Genomic DNA, 21,773 nt, shown 5'->3' with positions numbered 1-21,773 from the left:
CATACAACCTCGTACTTCTGTAAATCTTAACCCTCAGAGCTCAGAAAGTGGGTAAAAAAGTGGGAACCAGCCTAATTTTCCCAAAATGTCCTCACTCCGAAAGTTCTAGGCTCAAAATGGTGCACACAAAGATATACACTCATGCACACTTCTCTCCTCTTGCTCTCTATGCTTATACAAACAGTGCTTTCAAAGCTAAATGCTGGGGGTCTGCCACATCCTGCCCATTCGTCTGTTATTTAAATAATCCCAGGCACTGCAAATGTCATGAACCCCCTACTGCACACGCACAGTCATCCCATGAGATTTGAAAGTGGCACTTACTCTGCGATCTCCTCTTTAATATTATACACTAAAGGGCAGATGAAACAGAATTGAAGCATTTAAATTCTAAAGAGAAATATCTCCTAATGGGGGTTTTCCTCTCACTGCATAAAAGATGCATGTGAAGGTGGAAAAAGCCAGGTCAAATTGTTTCCAGAGCTTTTGAATCCTGTCTTAACCCAAGAAATTGATGCCTATTTCATATGAGTTAGAAAAAATACTTAAAAACAAGGGGAAAAATACTTATTCAAATGAACTGTTTGTAGGTATGCATACTTATCCACACTTTTCTCCCCCAAAGAACTTAACAGCTGATACTGAGAAGTCCCTGTGGTCCTTGGCACTAAAATATGTCTTGAAATCCAGTCACCGTTGACAGCTCTTACTACAACACAGACTACATCCTAAGACACATTAAGGAAACATTAGGATCAAATCACTTGAGGCATGTTTTAATGTAAGAGAAGCCTGACAGACCTCCCGAATACCACAGACCTTCCAAGCACTAAAAAACGCACAATGTTGGTTTTTTTTTCAGCACATCACCTCATAAAAGACTCAAACTGCACTCTGTACCCTACATGGATTCATACAGGCTGAGCAAATGGACCGCCTGCTGGCTTGCAAACATGATGTCACAGGATGACTTGCTTAACTAAAACATAATAGAACCTAATTATATTCATTTGAGCTACAGATGCATGTGAAACACGCTGGAATGATCCACTCACTTCTGCTCTGTGACTCTCAAAACGGGATGTTTGTGTTGTCAGATTTTATTAAGATGATACACTTTTTCATTAAGTCAACAATTACTTCCTTGTGTGTGTCACGTCCGCTTTGGCTAGAGTTTTAGAGCTCAAATGCTTTTTCCTTACTGGTGTTTGGACCTGGTTGTGTGTTTTGAATTACTGAGGCTGGGGTAGTTCTTACCCCCTCCAAGGAGGTTATGTTTTCACCCTTGTTGGTTTGTTTGGATGTTTGTTTGTTTGTCAGCAATATCACACAAAAACAACTGAACATATTTCTACAAGACTTGGTCGGAGGATGAGTCGGGGAGAAAAACCATTAAATATTGATGCGGATCTATATTAGACATTGGATGCAGGAACGTTTTTCACTTACTTTAATATTGCAAGAGATTTTTTTATTATTACTCAGGGAATAATTCATGGATCGAGATTAAAAATTCAGACAGATTTAGGAACCTTATATCTATGATTGTGTAAAATTTGGTGCAGCTTGATAGAATTTAAGGAGACTGTTGGGCCTTTGGTGGAGGTATGTGCTCTACTGGGTGCCACTCTCGTTGACATGTTTACTGTTGTGGATGAAATACACATGAAATAAATATCCCAGTACAGTGGTGGTAGCTGTAATCCAGTGAGTTGAGAAGCTGTGATTTTTGTTGTTACGAACTCTGCTGACCTGCTCCTGCATGTTAACTTGGTGAAATTCCAGCTTTAATAGATTTTTGTCATAGTGTTCATTTAAATAAATTGCAGTTTGTAAACAGAGACTGGAATCTTATTGACGAAACACACCTTTAATGACCACTATAGTGAAGCAACAGCATCCTGGCTCACTTTAGGACTTCACGTGTGCAGTATTGGAGATCTGCCACTAAAACCTTCTGCTCTGTGTTTACAGAGTCAACAGATTCATAAAAATACACAGTTGCACCTATGTGGTCCACAGTCACAGGGACCTCTCTCTCAGCTGTGGAGACGGCAGTGACTGCAGTCACAGTAGACTTCTGTCCAGAGAGGTTGTGGCTGATTAAACTCTGGTGACTACACTGAGCTCACTCTGCACAGCCAGCCAAGCTCTGCTAGGAAATCTACACCACAGAATTGACTGGTCCTGAAAACAACCTGGTTGCCAGGTTTCTTTGACCCCCCCTGCCCCTCTCGCCAGCATCAACATCTGTGTGTGTGTGTGTGTGTGTGTGTGTGTGTTTGTGTGTTGGAAGAAGGGAGGGAGTGGTATATACAGAGAGGCCTGGAGGCCACCCATGTCTATATTTCATCTTTCGGAATGAGTTAATAGATACACACACAGGCTACATCCATACTCTTACAATTTCATTTTAAAATAGTGTTTTAAACCTAAAATTATCTCTGTATACACAAGTATTTTAGCTCCGCATCAGTGTGCATTTTGGCACTCCTGGAAATCGTATATATCGTGATCTTTCACATAGACTTCACATGCTGGTGTAAACAGGAAGCAGATTACAGACTCTGCAGTTGCTTAGTTACAGAAAATAATACAAAAGAGAAACAATGTTGAAAAGTATGATGAGGTTTTACTTTTCTTGGACCGAGGCTGAGGTGGATCTGCTACTGACTGTTTACAACATTTAGCATTTACTGCTGGTAGTAGAGTCGTGACTGATGATAACCAATCAGGAAGATAATGCTGCTGACAATGTTCTCCTGATTGTTTCAAAACGTCTTCGGTGTTCAAAAACTGTGGATGGCAGGTGTAAACATAGCAGCAGGGATGCCTGTTAAAACGTAAGCGTCATGAAAGTCATCTTGCATGATTTCATGTCAACTGTGTTTATTCTCAGCCTCAGTTAAAAGAGAGAAATGAGAATTCATTTTCACAGTTTCTTCAGTGTGGATATTGCAGATTGATTCTGCCAGAGAGAATCAGGAAGCTTTCAAAAACACACTCTTCTGAAGGCCAGTGGCAGATGGACTGTTGCAATGTGATGAGAGAGACAACAAGACAGAATGAGAGAGAAGGTTGGCTGTAATTGTGGATATAATGGAGTCTTCAGTGTTCTCCAGAGCCCCATTGAGTGACTGAAAGAATCTGTCTTTTGATTGGGCATTTCCATTCGTGAGCATTCTATTCTCTCGATTTTGTAAATTGTCTCATGAGATCATAAACATGATACTGCCCTGATACAGGAGTCTAATTTCAAACCTTGTTTTTAATGATCGTGATTACATAGACACATCACTGTATTAGCAGTCGGATGTTGCAGCAGAAACGTGCCGCTGGATTGACTTCTCAAATGGACTTCTCAAATATCCTGCAAAATCTCTGTCAGTGTGGTCGGTAATAAAGTGACAACTGTTACAAACCCTCTTTTTCAGCCTTTATGAAGCCAAAAGCTCAAATGACTCAAATGGGTATAAAATAACTTATCATCTGAATGACAGAAACAAGTGTTCAGGCCTCATCCTCTCAATGTCTTTTCTTTTTTCTACCATTTATTCTCAGTCCTCTCTTCTTCCTTCCTCCTTATCTCGCTTTACTCTCCTTCATGCTGTGTAGTTTGCGGAGGGTTCGTAGAGTTCCACCACATTCCTGGTTGGCACTCATGTCTGGACATAGTTGAGTTGCAGGCGTTAGCCAGAGCCGCCTGCAGAGAAGAGACCGACGCTGGCAGCCAAGGACTGAGCGCCCACCTGCTGCCAGAGCCGCCGGAGGAACCATCATTTATTACCTCCGTTGATGTGAAAAGCAGCTCTGTCACTTAGGAGACGTATTGTCCTGTGAACGCTGCACTCTATAAGGTTTATGTCCCAGGGCTGCATGTTTGGCTCTGGGTTGTGCAGTGGAGGTACTTTCTCCCCCTCTCTTTCTCTGTTTAATTCATCAAAGTTGTTCATCCTCACAGATCATATTTCAGGAGGCAGGAGAGTTGGAAACAGCATCCCAAATCTTCCAACTCTGCTTTATCTCATGTCTGTCATAGTGCTGTGTAGAGGCTGTGTCCTGCAGAGGCAGATTTAACCATGCAGCCGGCCTCCCGTCTCCGACCCCCACTTACACAGCAGACTTTAGTCTCTAACATTTATCAGACTTGCGTGTTCAACCCGGCTACAAAGTGCTGAGCTCCTCTGTTCCACTTTGACTTAATCTTCCATCTTTGGCTCATAATTCTGGAAAAATATTGTAGAGTGTGACCCCAGATGTTTGATATTAGTGTTCCTTTATATTTGGTTTGATACTAAATCCTCTGTTAAGTTTTGTACATGCCCACTGCAGGGTAATTCTAGCACTTACTTGTATAAACAGTTTGCTTTAGGCTTTCATGTCTGCCGTGTGTGGTGCCTTTGTTGTGTGTGTGTATATATATATATATATAACTAAACATATGTAGAAGAAATGGTGACCTTTATTCTCCATTGCTGCATTTTTTTCCTCTAAAAGTGTTCCCATTACTGGATTAGTGCCCAGTTTTTCAGGACCAAAGAGACAGGATAGGCCCAGCCCGCCTTACCTGTGCAAAGCCTAATCCGTCTTAATCTAATAATTGCTCCCATATTCATTCTGTCTCGCAAGGCCACAGCTGCAAGGGTTGGCTGTGGCTCCAGGTTGCTGTGCACCATGGGTAATAATACCCACGGCCCCTTTCATGGCCAGAATCGGGATCTGTGGACGCCGCAAAAGTTTTTCATCGTCATTGTTTGGGCGTTCCAGACAAATTGTATAACCTCTTATCAGTCCTTCTTTCTCCCCTCTAGTCCTCTCCGTCTTTCCCCTCCCTCCTTGTCAGCTCATGTTCTGTCCTCAGCGTGCATGGGTTACACAGACATGCATTAGGCTGCCTGTGTTTCAACAGTCAGCCTCTTATGAGTGGGTGTTGAAAATAGGTGAGAGCTGGCCACACTCACATGTCTCTATTTTAGATACAGCATGACAGTTATGAAGCCTCGTGTAGAGAGATAGAAGGGTGTGTGTGTGTATGTGTGTGGTTGGGGGGGTAGTGTTGATGAGCGATGAGCATCACATTTTCTCTGAAAGGCTTCTTCATGTGCCAGGGCTCCATCTCTCTACATGTAACATAATTTAAACCTCATACCATAAAGGAATAGTGTGAGATTGTGATGCCCTGCATTAAAGTTAAATAACTGCTCCTAACTGCACTAAATCTATCAAGTAGTGGTATTTAGAAAAACAACACTAGCACTGTTTCCACAATGCAGGCCTCGTAGTACGACTCATAATGAGGTGGTAATAGCCTTGGATGTGTGGCCTGTTAAACCTGAAGCAGGATTGGGGCGGGGCCTATAGCTCACAATTTCACCACCTACTTGTGTGCTTATTAAGCGGTGAATGCAAGTTTGAAAGGCTTATTTCTCCCACCCTCCCCTATACCTCTCCCCCACTTGCACTTGAACACAAGTGTTTTTTCTGCCTTGCACACTGTATGGAGCACTTACTTTCAAAGGTGTTGGGGCAAGCAGCGACTTGCAGGCAGTGATGACAGGGCATTTCATGACAGCATAAGAGAGGTGACATACCTCTGTCAAAATGTCATGTCATGCAGGTTTTTGATGAAATTGAAAGCAGCTACAATGAGGTCAGTGTCATGTCTCTGATGGAAGAGCTATTTTAAGTGCTAGTTGTCAAAAGGCATCACGCTTCCTCAGTGGAGGAGTCATGGATGACTGTTGCTACAGTTTGAAGAAGGAGCGAAGAAAAAGGATGGAGCGTACTGGTCCACCTGGAGACATTGCATGGCTGTTGCCATGCCATCACTGCCTGGCAATAAGGGAGGGGTCTTTGTGTCGCTGCTGCAGAGCTCGCTCCCCACAGTCAGTGGTAAGATGGAGAGAAGCGGCTGCAAACTGATAGTGATCTCAGCGAGGTTTGTTATAATAAGCCAGGTCCTCTCCTAACAGGAGGAAGTCACACTACAGAGTCTGAACCTTCCACAGTGCAATTACATGGTACAATAGGAGCAGTGATTGAATTAAGGTAGCGGGTGTGCATACCGGTGTCACTGGTAAAAAGGCAGCCTGGCTCTGCTGCTTTGAACATGCTTTTCAATTAGAAGCAGTAGAATGAGCACAGAGATGTGTTCGGTTGATGTAACGTCCCACAGAGAATAAAATACTACCTGAGGTCAGTTTACTGGACGTAATGAAAAGAGACAGCAGGGACTCAATGTTTCATGTTACTTTGATTTATTTCAGAGTTTGAACATAATCTATTTGGACAGAGACAGACGAGCTGTCTCCATGTTTCCAGTGTTTATATAAAGCTAAGTTAAGCTAAACTAACCGACTGCTGGCTCTAGCTTCATATTTAACCAGATATGACTACTTCCCAAACTATTCCTTTAAGTTATTTCTAAACGAAGCATAAATGTCAAACATCTGCAGCTTCTCAAACGTAAGGATTTTATGTCACTGTGAATTGATTGGTCAGTAATAGAAATAATTGTAAGTTTTGTTAAGTTCTTCACAAAGAGGAACAGTAAAGACAAGAAAACCTCCAAGACAAAAAGCGAAGTGATGTAATATAAATCAAATGATTCACAAATCTAAAAAGACAACAATTAGAATACAAATTATAAAAAAGTAATGGCAAAAGAAAAGGATAAAAGCAAAGAAAGAAGTAGAGTGAGGGCGCAAGTCTTTATTACTCTTGGAAATCACTTCGTGCTCAATCTTGTGCCACATAAATAAAACATTATTATTTTTGCAACATGATTTCCCTGCTTAAAATAATTCTAGGAACAACTCGTCGAGTCCACAGACGCCCAGCGTGTGGACTAATGACATCAGCCTGTGGTGAACCAAACTGTCACTCCCGCTACAATGGTTTGACAGAGACCTTGTACCTGGTCTAACTCCGTCCTGGTTAACGTCTCTGCTGTCAAGCTGAATGAGGCGACCTGACCTCTGTGTTTGAGTAGTTCGGCTTCATGCTCTGCTGAATACTCTGTGAAATTCACATTTAAAATTGCAAACTATTGCTGACACACAGCATTGTTGAAAACACTGACCAGGAGAGCGACAGAGCATGAAAATGCTCATGTCGCAAGATGAGGTCATTTTGACCTCAATGTCCAAGTTTAGCTTCAATGTTTTTGCTAACTGTGCTTGTTTTTTTTGTCTCACTTTAAAGCACAGAAGAAATCTGAATTTTTTTCTCTGTTATGCACATTCACCACACACACTTATCACTAATACACATTTATCTTTATTGTTTTTTTGGTGCCAATGGAATTAAAGTTTTGATTTGCTACCGTATTGTAGTGTCAATAAACACGAACACAGTATATCACGCTGACTTACCTGTTTTATTCTCTTTTGGGTTTTTCCATTGTTTTAATGAGACCACAAAACCTGTCAGTCTAATGAAACATCTTCTGCCAACCAGTTTTCGAGGAAACAGCCAGGGGACGCAACTCAGTCAGTGGAAAACTCAAACAGGCAATCACACAGACACACATCCAGTTATTTGTTGACAGGCCATGAAAGCTTTGTGCTTCCAATGCTCTTCATTATCACTCCATTTTTATCTCTCTGACATCTCAGTCCACAAACTCAACATTCATCTGTCACAGTTTTTCAACTGACATTTCTTCAGGTTTTAAAAACAAGCTCGCACTGCAACAGATCAGCCTCTCTGCAAATGTCAATGTGACAATCATCCAAGCGAGCATTTCTGTCCTGATTTCAGGAAAATATGTTTGTTAAATAAGCCTTAAAGGAGACGTATGATGTTTTTTCAGTGCTTCCTTGCGTCTGGTGTAACATTTCATGTGTATTAGAAAAGTTCTGCAAAGCTGAAAGTGAAGTGGGCCCCTTCCCCACAGAAAACACTGATCCTGAAGATCCTGAAACACCTCAGTCGTCCAGCCAATCCTGTGATTACCTCACGATGAGCAACATTTGAATAATGCATGTTCATTGCACACCCCATTGCAAAGCTGGGCAACGCGAGAGCGGGAGCAAAGGGCAGTTTGAGGCAAAATTTGTGTTTTCTGAACATTCGAGCATGGAAACCTTTTTTAATTTGTATTATTAATATTAATATGAACAGAATATGTCACCTTTTAAAAGTGTTTGACTTATCATGAGCTTGTCTCTAATGACAGAGTACATGGAACACAATGAAACGCTGCAGTAGACATGAAATTTGTTACGGCCCCCCCACCGTTTACAAGTAATATTATTAAGATTAGGAATCATCTGATCAGATAGTTGAGTAATCTGATCAGGTATTCACTGCTTACCATCTTTACATAACACTTATTGATATCAAGCCCACATTTCACTTGGTACTGAAAATGTATTTACAGCTAAGTCCAAGGAGGTTAAATCTAATTTGACACTTTGACGCGTATCGGTTTCGCCACACCGCTCGTTGTTTCTCCTCTTGTTCCCCCCTCTTCTCTCTGTTTGACATCCACCCTGGCAGGGAAGCTAATCTTGTTAGCCTGGCATTCCAGTGCAGCAGACAGAATCTGCACTGATTGCTCAATTGCTGGAAATAAAATTATGCAAATTGTTTTTACCCGAAGTTCCAGCTGATATTAAATCTTGTCTTTTTTCACAGGACTTGAGGGCACCAGGCTTGTGAGTCGTACAATGAAAAGAGCCACCCTCAACTCTGAACACGACAGAGCTGAAATTACAGCAGCTTCTAAATTAGATGCTTTTAAAGAGAGAGTGGTTTTCGTCTGTGTTCCCTCACTGCACATCTTCTTGTGTTGAAAAATTGATGACATGTTTTTCCAGTCTGTAGTCATCGTGTAGGCCCCTGTCTGACCCTCTGATAGACATCAACTAAAGAAGATGTTTCATTGAGCCTTCACATCTTATGTGAACTCTTTGAGTTGTTAATAATTGATCCAATCAGAAAAAGTCGTGTCTGTGCCACTCCCTTTTCTTCCCATTTTAAAAAAAACTCTTTTGAAACTGCACTGTTTGCTGTCAGAGTGCACGTTTGAGTTAAGGGATGTGTTATGGACTCCTGCTGCTTTTACCATTCAACGTGTGAGACTCTGATAATTCTGTGTCACTCAGTGCTAGGTATGTATGGAGATAAGCATCTGATGGCAGCCATGCTGAACGTTCCAATCACTGTCTCACGCTCCGGCAGCAGCGCTCATCTCTGCGACTCGGAGACTCCTCGCTCTGTTATCCCGTCACCCTGAAACATTCAGAGCAGCTGTCCCGCTTCGACACGGTCCGCTGAGAGGCTATTGAACCACTCACACATATAGGGGCTATTTGAGCTCCTGCAACGGGTGTGCCTGGTGCCAAGCGTTTGTGGGAGCTGCCGTTTTTGTCTGTGCATGTGCGGCCGTTTCCCCCCTTTAACCTCTCGCAGCCTCGGTGCTGCGTGTCGTCACTGGTTGTCGTCGCCCTGCCGCAGTTTGTTTAGTGAAGGTTTCAGAGATAACACTTTGGTGTGCGATGACCTGGTGGAGACACACAGTCCTGATTACGGCAGCTTCACTGATAACATAATGTCAGCTTATATACTGTGTTCACCTTCGACTGAATGAAGGCTCTAATTTTTATAAATACAATTCAGAAGCATCTTTTTTCTTATTTTAGTACAAGTGTTTTACCTGCACAGTGAAAGCTTGTGTCGATTAACATCAATCAGTTTATCTTATCTGGATATTGATTTTCTTTGTTATTGTCCATAGATAATGGACGACTCAGGGTGAAACTGTCTGCTCTGAGCCTTCTTTGTTTTGAAGCTGATGAAACCCAGATTGTAACATGGGTTTAATATGGGTAATTCTCCTGATCAAGTTGTTTTGGCTCATCCTGAATGCATCCAGTGTTTTTCATTTAAACCTCTGGATTGAAGGTATTTTAAGGAGCCTTAAACTCTTCTAACCATCTGGATGAATAAAATGTTAAAGATTTGTCTACCTGTTTCCCAAGTTGCAACTCTGTCCTATGCAGACAGCCTTTAAGCTGCCATCTTTTGTTTTGATTGTGAAACAGAGGTGCAATTTAAAACAGATTAGAAATATTCTTTGTTGTGTGAGTGTTGCATATTTTTTCATCAGATGGCTTTCAAGGCTTTATGGTTTTTAAATTACTTTCTAGAATTTTCAGACATCACCAGTTGATCATTATTATTATTTTAGTGACGGTTACCTCTTTGCTTTAATATATCCTCGTAACAATCACTTGATTCGTGAGTGATGAGCATTTTCTTTCATCATTTCTCCCTGAGCTTCTCCTTCTCCCTCATTTTCTTTTGGCTCACGGGGCTCGTACGCATTGCAGAACATTTTTCAGCCTTTCCATTTCCCCCAGCAGCACTTCTTCTGCTTCACCTCTTTCTTCGGCTGCGAGGCTTGCATGCTGGCATTACACATCTTTCTCCTTTCAAACAACTCTGTGTCCCTGAGCATTCATCGTACGTTATGAAAATTTTTTCTAACTCTCTCCACTTCCTCCCTGGGTTTTCCTCACTCCCCCTTGCCCTCAGTTTGTTTGGCTCGTTCACTCAAGTTTGTCCTGACCTGGCACTTGATGACTGACTTGGCAATGTACCATGATGGGTTTTTTGGCTTAAACTTTGCAAACAGAGTGATTTCACTGTGCAATGCACCGTTGTAATATTCAGTACAAAATGCAAAAATAATTAGATTTGTTGTTTTTAAGGCACAACATCACAATGTGGCCCAAGTGCATGATTAGTGGATTATTCTATAGAATTAATTTGTGGATGCAATTTTATAAATTCAGCTCAATTTGTGAACACAGTTTAATAATTTTTGAGCATTATTGTTAATCCTCTTGAATTATTTATCCATGCTCTTAAATTAATTACACACAGAAAGCTAATCCATGCACTTGGATTTGATAACACATTATATATTTGAAATTCTACTTTCTTCTAATCCATATGGCAGTAAAGATTTATTTAATTGTAGAGATGAAATGTGATGTATTATCCACATCAGATGTATTATACATGTGACCCCTTTTCCATACTAATAACATTAGGATGTATATCATTATCATATAAAAAACATTTTATCCTGTAAAATATATTGTTCATGTAAATGTCCAGTCAGCCGAATGTCAAAGCAGATTACTGTTCTAGTGAGGAGGTAAGAATATATTTCTTAAAGTTATCTAAATCATACACATGTTTTTTCCCCTATGACATACAGGCTCAGTATAAAACAGGAATGCAGATGCATCATGTAGTACTCTGGCTTAAAGCCTGCATCTAAAATCTTTTTTTTTTAATGTAACATTTATCAGAATGCTTGGTAGGGACTGCTGCATAACAGACAGTGTGTTATATGAGCTTTAAATTTATCATCAGATATAATCTGCAAGTGATGACTGAAGTGATTAATCGCATTGTACCGTCTCTTCAGATTTCTGACCCCTCATCACAGTTTAGACTTCAGCTGTGAAAACGATTATTTAGATGTTTTTCAAAGGGTATCTATATTGTGCAAGAAAAACAATTCTTCGTTATGTCTAAATCAGAGTATATTTTAACACAGAATGATAAAACTTATACAACTCTGTTGGAGTGCAGTGTACAGCTTTAGTGATCTGCACTCCTTCTGAAGAAAGAAAAAAAAACGTGAAATATGTAATTTAGCTCAGAAATCAAGCAAAATGTGGAAAAATGCTTTAATACAATAGAGTGAAAATACCTAGTTTTTGTGTAATCTTTCTTACAAATAAACCAACGTACCATCAAACAAACAGACTGTTGATGAGCGGACAGCCTTTGGTGAGGCAGTTTGTTGCAGCGGTTATTTCAGTTTATCACAACCATTAAAATCAATCGATCATGAATATTTCACATCTGCTGCTTTCACGTTGGAGCTACAGGTTGTTGACATTAATTTGTCTTGTTTCATGAATGTCGGTGTTGATTCTTTTAGTGGCTGCCAATAAAAACTGTCAGATCTCTGGCTTGAGGCCCGGCAGCTGATCACAGATCTGGGGTGAATGTGTGACCTGCAGATACTGTGTCTCTTAATAATGTCAAAATGATGGATAAACCCTAATGAGATTCTGTAGGAGATTAGTATCTGTGTCCGAGCTAACCCACAGACCCTCTGTCTGTGACCCCCACTGTGCGTCCTGCGATCTATGCTGAAAGTTGATAAGGCGTCACAGTATAGTTTCTTGTGAAATCTGATTCAGCTCTGACACCTCTCTCTGCCTGTGCCTACAAACGACGTGGAAAGACGTGGGCTGCTGATGAGCCCATTATGGTGGGTTCTGGCTGTCAGGCCGACTTTAAGGCGACTTGCACCTGACAGCCCTGACAGCCGAGCCTGGCTTAATGGGGTCGGCAGTGCAGCGAGCTGAGGAGGAGAATCCCCGTGTGCAGATATTTTACCCCTCTCAGCAGTTTCCCCTTCTGCCTATAACCCAATTCCTGTCTATTTCAACTTATTTCCAGATACCTGGATCAAAATCTGAGGAAACTTAAATTATTTTGAAAGTGTAGAACTATTAATATTTCATGACTGTTGCTGCGCGTTCGGGTGCATTAGTGTGTTTGTTCTAAGCTTTTTCCAGTAAGTGCGTATTGATTGGGATCAGAGCCGGGACTCTTTCTGTTTTTATTAACCTGAGAAGGAGAGAGGCTCAGTTTTCACTAGCATTTTTAAATTGATCTAGATTCCACTTTCTTTCACATTTATGAAGATTTTCTTGGTTCCAATTTTGTTTTCACATTTCAATAGTCCTGAAAATTTACTTGATGAATCAATAAGTTGGTCGACAGTAACTTTCACTTTGTGAGGATTTGTAGCTTTTCTCTGTTCAAGATTGTTGGGAAGGTAAAGCTATTAATCAGAAAATATCAAAAAATTAACTGTGTAAATTAATATATTTTCTCACATTTTATAGGATACATGAAATAAAAAATTAAATTCGAAATCTACCTATTAATGAATTAAGAATATTTTAATTCTAGAACTTAAAAGGTGCTTGTCTCATGATTTAAAATTTTTCTCAATAAAATGCGTCAACTTTATCCCTGAGGTCTGTCAACTGTCCCCCATAAAACACACATGTATATATTAAAATAAAAGATTATTTACATTTGTGTTTACTGGCTGTATTCTCCACTGCTGGGTGTATTCCTGCAAGTCTTTGCATGTCTTTACACGTCTTGGCACATAACTTCCACCAGCTGTCACCCAGCAAAATAACATGAAACTGGTGTTGCCTGGGAATAAATTTTAAAAAAAGAAACTAGATACTAGCGCCCAAAACGTCCACAGCATACCTTCAATAATTCATTTTACTTCAATGTGTTTTTGTCATTGTTAGTTTAACATTAATCTTTTTCAACACCTCAGCTTTTGCATTGAATTGAGAGTTTTTGTGACAATTCCCATTCCTCTATTCTTTATCTCTGTTTGTTTCCCACTGTATCTGAAACGCTCCCTTTCAGCCTCTCTCTGTGAAGGGCCCTCAGCAGGGGTGAGGATAGCATTGGCCCCGCTTATCTCTCTGAAATGTCACTCTGCAGATCCAAGCGTCTCTTTGCCGTCAGCTGGCGTGTGACTCATTGACAAAGCATGACCTAAATTAACTGTATTGATTTGGTCGGACGGATAAATCTTCTGTGGAATTTGTGTGTGAGCCCCCTTGAAGTCTGTCTTTGTGTCTGTTTATATGAGTGTTAGAAAGGCAGGGCTGCAGAGTGTATGTTGGAGATGTAGGTCACGGTGCCTTCTCTGTTTGAACAGTACAGTAAACTTGGCAGATTTCCCTAAGATGTGACAGAGTGAGCCTCTCTCACTCACTCTCTCATTTCCTCTCTCTCTCACTCTCTCTCTTGTCTGTCATTCTGTGGTATGTGAAAACACCTTATCTACCCACACTGACTTTGCTCGGACTTTCCCGGAAGTCATTCCCTCTAGCAGCTAATATCTACGCACACACACACACACACACACACACACACACACACACACACACACCACTGCATGTCATCATGCATCTCAAATTAAACTATCAACTGCATGCCACGCCTCTGCTGCGCTCCCACCGAAGCTCGTAACACCACTATACAGAGGAGGCTCGCTGTTATGGGAGTTGGCACGCTACCTTGCGGCCCAGCTGTACAGTTGGCGCTGAGGCAGAGCGCTGTCTGTGAACATTACTTGATGGATTGATTGAGGTGGATGTTGGGGATGTCTCTGCTGGTGTTTCTAACCCATCTGCTGCCTCTTAGCCCAGTTTTCCACAGATGGAACAAATTCACGGCCTCTTTGGGGAATTGTTGGAGACCATTCGGTTGCACAGAAGAGGAGTTGTAACAATCCTGTGTCTAATAAATCATGTGGAGTTTAGCTCAGATGAAGAACGATTGATTTATGAACTAAGGCTATGTATAATGTCATAATCATTGACTCTTGAATACCTGTTTGGATTGATAGATTAATTGTTAGTTCTTGAAATGTGAAACATCTTGTGTCACAGTCCAGAACTCAAATATATAAAGCAAAGTAGAGAAAAGCATTAAATCCTGAGAAACAACCATTTTTGCTTGATAAATAATTTGAAGGAGTAATGGCCTTTTATGGTCTGTAACTGTTGCAAGATTAAATATAAATACAACCTTGTTTTGTGTCGATCAGACTGTTTCAGTTCTTATTGTGTTTTTCACATCTGTGAAAGGCGTTCCAGAGAGTTACTTGAGCTGTTTGGGATCAATTGGATTTTTTTCCTTCCTTTTAATATGCAATCTCAGTGCTTTCGAATTCGACCACTTACATCCTGAAATGGACTTGGAGATGATTGGGATAATTTTGTAACTCCTCCATCAGAATGTGGATTTATCATTATTCCTGACACAAGATTAGATGGACTTGTGCTTTTCTTTTTTCAACATATGAGACCACAAAATCATCCGTACTGCTCAACGCCATTTTATCTCTTACTGCGAAATGAGCATGCAAGATTTCTATTCGTATTAAATCGATGGCAAAAAAGAAAAATGCTCACTAGGTGTGCATGTATACTTGAAAACCTTAGGCTACTGTGAGTTGCAAACTTCAGTCAACCATTTTCACAGAGAAAAAAAAACAATAACAAAAGAGGTTGTGGTTAGATTTCAAGTCTACAGTATGTGGGGAAATGAAGCGAGATGGTTGCCACATCAGCTGAAGTGGCACAAATTGAGGTTAAGAGTTGAGGTTTCATCCCAAGTGAGACATTTTACCCTGATGCAGTAAAGTAGAAATCAATCATCTGGCAGCTATAGTGTCACCCCTGGAGTCTGCCTGTAAATTTCTCTCCCACAGTGTATTTACAGCTGAAAGAAAGGCCAGTGCGTCTGTGACCTGTAATACACTGTGTCCATAAAAAAAAAAAAAAACTCCCCAAAGGATTCCCCAAAGGCACCATCGATCGTCTCTGTCGCCAGACTTGGTGTGAAATTAAAGACAAAAGCACTAAAAATATATTGGAATAGAGTATAAAAAACTTTAACTGGAGCGTTGCCACTGTTTCCTTATTTCTTACTATTTTAACCTGTCAACTCAAGTGTAACCAACCTTAAGGTTATGAATTGTGTTCACATAAATGTGTAGATTCATAAGGAATAAGTGAATCCATACATAAGTGGTTAATAATGAGCCGCCAGTGCAAAAGTTGTATATGACATTTGCAAGAAAGGGTGACAGATGTTGGGCAGATGTGAAGGTTCAACATGTTCTGTTGCTTCAGACAAAGTGCTTTGATCAGATTTATGTTCATCTCGTTGCTGTTGGTAAAGTCCTTGTTCCCTGGGAACATAACGACATCAGCCCTCTCTCAGCCCTCTCTCAGCTCGCTGCAGAGACCTTACAGACGCACTGACCTTGTCAGAGTGAGAGTGTTTGAAAGGACTTGAAGTGTCTCTGTGTTTTTAATGGAAATCTGTAACTCTCCATCATTTGATCAGTCAGTGGACCATTGTGTGAAAACATTTGAATGGTGGTTGTGGTCTACAGTACATCTTGCTATTGTGTCCGGTGTTGTTGCTAATGTTTTAGTGATTTTCTTATCAGAATATCTTTTTAACTGCAGTTGCTGCTGGTGAGCAAGAGAACAAACAATGACAATAGTGATGGTTTTATCTGCGTATCATTTTGTTGATCTGTCCTTGTTTGGATTTTTGTGTTACTTTGCATTAAAGATCCGACTTTATTGTAAGGGGGCATTTAAGGCAAATGTATTTATACTTGTCCCACCCTTCAGCAGCCTCACTAGATGTCTTGTTTGACCTGCCTCTCTGCCTCTCTGCCTCGCTGCGTCTTTTCTTTTCCTTTTTTGCTGCCTGTCTGTCAGCTCGAGCCACCTGCAGCTGAGACAGAGGTGATGAAGAGATGCACAGGCAGCAGGAGGACGGGAGCGGTGGGATGAGGAGGGTCAGAGATGGAGGGATTACCCTTGGCTCATCTTCAACAGGCTTCTTGATTAAACATTAGTGAAAGATCCCTTTTTCCCTGGCTCCAGTCCTGCCAGAGGCCATGAACACACACACACACACACACACACACACACTCTCTATCTCGCAGGTGTAGGTTTGTTAAATCAACTCCAGCGATGAACCGTTCCTTATGATCACAAACCCTGACATGATAACATTGTGCTGATGAGGAACTGGCTTAATAAACTATGAAGATGGCTATTGATGTTCTTTGTGGTGGCTTTGCGAACAGGAAGTGAAGGTGGAGCAGCCAGTGAGTCTCCTGCTGTGTCTCAATTATATTTTTCTAATCAGCAACAATCACGAGAGCATCAAGAATTGGATAAAGATGATCATATTTACACTGCTACCACATTCTCATTGAAGCTGTGGCTCCCAAGTGACTATCACTAACAAGCAAGTATAAAGTAAATGTAAGATTAAAATTTTTGGTTGAAATGTCTGCAGACACATCTAAGTAAATTTGTTTTACTACAGAGTTTAGTTTCATTATTTGTTTTTGGTGCATACTTGCAGAAACAATTGAAGCTTTTTGTATTTTCTCTGTTCAAGAGAATATGATATTTGTGTTGAGTACATTTTCTGCAATTTTGTGCCTCATTTTTAATTATAAAATATTTATATTTCGTTTTATTTGTTAAATTAAAAACAATATACTATCGCCACCATCATACCATCCTTATTATCAGCATTAGCCATTGAAAAACCCATATCAGTCGACCACTGGTAACAATGTGAAACAGAAACACACTTCTGGCTAACGGCACTGTGACTCCATGCTTCTGATTTAATTTATTTCCTCTTTCCTCCCTCTGCTTTTACATATCATGACCATATCTCCTTTCACAAATACTGTGACTGTGTCCCAATAAAATATAACTGAGTTGTTTTCTGACTCATGTTAGTAAAAGTCACTCTACCCATTTCCTCCAGTGACATGTGGGTAACTGGAGCAGAAAACGTGTCTCTCACACAAAGCGTGTCCACAGTATCCTGAGGGAAATAAAAGATTTAAGTGTGCTTGAGGATGTGTGTGCAGCACATCGTGTCTTGTTTAGGATACGTGTCTCACTGAGCTGATGGCACATGACTGTGTGTCAGTGTGTCAGATTAGTCACTAACGGGAAAAGGGATTTTCTCCGCGTTGGGTCTGATAATTTTTACGACAAAATAGTTCACAGTTAGCCATTAGTGTCTAAACACCACATTCCTCCACACGGCTAAGTGGTTGCTATGGCGCACACTTAATGAATGGAAAACGCAGTAAAATGTTAACAGCAGCCCGATTCTAACCCTCTGTCATTTACTTTCCCCCCTTTTTTTCCCCCATCTCCGTTCCAGTTCTGTCCATCCAGGCTGCTGCCATCCAGTTCACCAAGGAGCCCAAGTCCCAGGATGCCTTGCACGGCCGCAGCGCCATGCTACGCTGCGAGGTCAGCGATCCGGCCGACATCAGCTACAGCTGGCTCCACAATGGCCAGCCTCTGGAGAACAGCGAGAGGCTCTTTCAGGAGGGCAGCAACCTCAAGTTCACGGCGGTGGATCGTCAGCTGGACGCAGGCAACTTTGTGTGCGTCGTAGAAAACGCGGCCACCGGAGAGACACTCCACTCCACCAATGCCTCCTTCAATATCAAGTGTGAGTGTTTCATTTCAAGATTCATTCTGAAAAAGAAAAATACCCCCTTTGATTTCCTGAGAGAAAATTTGCCAGCTGACAGGGTTTCATAATGGCAGAAAGGATGTGCGTCCAGTTTCTGGATCAAAAACGCAAAACAAAAGTTGCAGTATACGATGACAGGTAGTATGAGCTGAAGGAATGTTTCCACCTTGTTGCCTTGTTCTTTGTGGCTTCATCTCCCTCTCTCCAAAGGAAACTGGATATGTGTGCCACCCAGCATGTGTTTCTTGTTGCTTGTACTGTTTTTTTTTTTCTGCGTTGTGTAACACTCTCTTTTCCCATATACTCTCAAAAGGCTTTTGTCTGGAAATTACTCAACAGAGTCATTTACCTTCTAGCTATATAATTATTTAGGTTAAGATTAACACTGCCTTTCTTTGCTGAAGGTTTTTCACGTCATGTCAAGTTTCTGTGGCGGCAGACTAGTATCTTAATTTTTCGTGTAGCCCCCAAATCCAAAGCTCAGTGACCCTCTCAAGTTTCAGAGGAAGCCATGGGAATTCTGCACAAGGTTGTTTAGGATAAATAAGAAGCTTGTTTGTGTATTGTGGAAGGCCCTCAGGTACCAGTTGTTACTGAAAAGCCATTGTGTCCTGCAAACACTGAGTTATAGTGATGGCATTCAAAAGCAAAACGCAAAGCGGGTGAAAAATGGCTCCATCTGGAATATGTTGTCCTCTTTCCTCTCTCCATTCAGCCGGGAGGTTTTGTCTTTGCGGTGCTGTTGCTAGTTCAAAGGCTGATTACAAGAACAGATGAGTGTCCAGACCTCCTCGTAGCAAACTGGGAGATAAACAGAGAGGGACAGACAAAAGGAGAGAGCTGAGGTTTAACCCTTCCTTATGATGCACCTCCACCAGCGGATGTTTGTGGTCTGTGACGTTGAGCACAGAGTCTGAATAGTTTAGAAGAAGAACATCAGTTTTATAAAACCTCATCTGATCTGAAGGGAACTGATTTTATGTGCTGCAATTAAACACGATCTCTGGTGTCGGCCAAGTCCAACTGAAATACTCCCACAGATTAAAAAGAAAAGAAAAACAAGTCAGACATGAAACACCAGTTCTGAAGAGCTGACCCAGAATAAACTGTGATATCTGCCAGGTCATTAGCATTCCCACGCGTTGGAGAAGACAGGCCTATTTTTATTGGAAAGAAGGTGCTGTATTAACTTTAAAGTGTTTTTCTTTTTCTCGTTGCACTCATTAAATCATGGAATTATGTTTATGTAAGACTGGTAAAATGTACATTTATCCCATACATGAAGACAAGAGTGTCAAAATCTATTCTGGTAACAAGGTGCGACTTGATCACAAAGCTGCTGCAAGAGCTGAGCTAAGTTCTATACACACACACACACACATACAATAAAATCATCTGACTCCTCTTTGGCTCTGCTGCAATAATCAGTATTTTATATTGGTACATTACTGTGTATTGTATAGGATTTACCCACAGATAACTATCACTATAATTATCCACTTATTTTTAATTATCTTGGTATAATTGTCATATATTCTGCACTTTGGGATTTACGTCATCTTTCAGCTCCTTTTTATTTTTTTCCGTCTTATAATCTCACTGTTTTGGTTGACTTTCATCACTGTGTGGGGTTCTTTTCTAGATACAGCTTCAGGTTTGCACAACAAAGGAAATACAGGAATATTAACAAGTATTAACTGCTTCTGATCAACATGATTCTTTCCATAGATACAATTATTCATATGATTGCTGTTGCTTTGTTTTTTGCAGCCAAATCTTCCATGCTGAGCCTGCACGTCACTCACCAGCACCAAACTCAGTGTATCCAAGTGTAAACCAGCAATAGCATCTGTAGTGCGCATACCTCTGCCAAGGCCCAACAGTCTCCTTATGAAACCACATTTGAATTCACTAGATAATTTGTTTTCCCTATCTCACAATCTTAAAGATGGTAAAAAGAAAATCCTGAATCTGCCCCCTGATCCGGGTGTGCACCAATATTTAATGAGTTTTTCCCTGGGCCATGCCCTACCACTCCAATTTCATGGAAATCGGTTGAGTGGTTTTTGCATAATCCTGTTGGCTAACTAAAAAACAACACAGCTGAAAACATAAACTCCTTGCTGGAGGTATTAGTGTTATATCAGACGGACTGCTCTTGTAGATTAGGGTGCAAGTTTTCCTTTGTCTGGTAGCAGCAAATATGTCAAAGTCGGTTTTTCCATCTTTATCTGAGGGTGACAAGCTGATGATGTGTCTCGTTGCAAATCCATATTAAGAACAGAACCTGATGCTGGACGAACTGTGACTACACACCTTTCAGATATGAAAATGGTGTGTATGAGCAGACATGAGCAGCAGATGCATAGCCGAGAGGCAGATGTTCATGCATGTACATTTATAATCCATCAAACATCAGCCTGGAGATTATCAGTGAGATTGATGCGATAGCTTTGTGTTGTCAGTTTGATAAGGATACAGCCACCTGAGAGGATTCCACAGACATGTTAGACGAGAGATATAAATATATATATATTCCAGGATCAAACACACAAGGTACAGTAGCACACACAAATCATCTCTTATCACTTCGTATACTCCGTCTGCCTGTGTGCATCATCACAGTTGTCGGTCTGTCGTAATGCACAGCCGGCTGTTTGTCTCTGGATCTCTTTAGGTGGATCAGACCGTATTATGACAGATGTTCTCATATTTCCCCAACATACATTTAACGGGCAATAAAGTCGCATGCGGCTTTAAAGCGAAAACCCCCGTGGCATTAATCCTGTATGTGCGTTCGCTCATGTGTGTGTTAGTTTGCGTGCGTAGTAGTTAATGTGGGTTGTGAGGAGGGGGGTGGGATGGGGGGGTATTCCATATGTACAGTACATAGACTGTACCAGAGTAGCTTTTACCCCCTCCCCCCTCTGCAGAAAGAGAGAGAGTTAATTTGTCTTTCTCAATGGTGGGTGGTCAAATACTGCGAGTCGAGAGTTATTCAGAGTAATTATCTCCCCTCTGATTTGTCCAATAGTGGTTTGAGCCCCCCTCCATCCCTTTGTCCCGCCCAGTCACTGGGCATCTGTGGCGAGGGCCGCGTCCAGCAGAGGCGTGGGGGCTCAGGCATCACCATTGTCACAGCGTGTTTGTTGGTCCTGGAGGGGACGCTTGGCTTGACTCAGTAATGATCTGTAACAAGATGAAGGCCATCAGTGTTTTGAAGTTCATTGGCTCAGCTCGTAAAAAGAACGTAATGATACTGCAAAAACACAGGAAAACACAGGCAGGCATTTCCTCCCTGTTAAACTTTCAAATCACACAGCCACTTGCCGACGAACACACACACACACACACACACACACACTCACCATCCTGATTTAATCACACAGCTTGTGTCCTTAACCTACATTTGTTCAGCAGATGCATTTTATAGCATCCTCGCTGATGGCTAGCTCGGCTGTACTTTTTCTCAGAATCACTTCAACTTTTTTTTTTCTTCATCCTGTCATCTGTGAGGTGAAAAAATGCAGCTCCTCGTGCCCAATGACCCCAGCTCCATCCTTCAGCCTCTCCCCTGCAGAGTGACT

At 41.2% G+C, this 21,773-nt stretch overlaps 1 protein-coding gene across 1 annotated transcript in view; it reads left to right on the top strand.

The window, feature by feature from the left end:
* ptk7b (protein tyrosine kinase 7b) overlaps positions 1-21,773 on the top strand; it is a 74,463-nt gene that overhangs the window by 33,235 nt on the left and 19,455 nt on the right. The window contains exon 2 of the mRNA XM_020095695.2: positions 17,866-18,162. Within this exon, the coding sequence (XP_019951254.2) occupies positions 17,866-18,162 (297 nt within the window). The remainder of the gene's footprint in view (positions 1-17,865; positions 18,163-21,773) is intronic.

This window comes from Paralichthys olivaceus, chromosome 14 (genome assembly GCF_024713975.1).
Source record: "Paralichthys olivaceus isolate ysfri-2021 chromosome 14, ASM2471397v2, whole genome shotgun sequence".
In the NCBI taxonomy this organism is placed as follows: Eukaryota; Metazoa; Chordata; class Actinopteri; order Pleuronectiformes; family Paralichthyidae; genus Paralichthys; species Paralichthys olivaceus.
The sequence above is the reverse complement of the archived record's forward strand: the minus strand, read 5'-3'. Positions and strand labels throughout refer to the sequence as shown.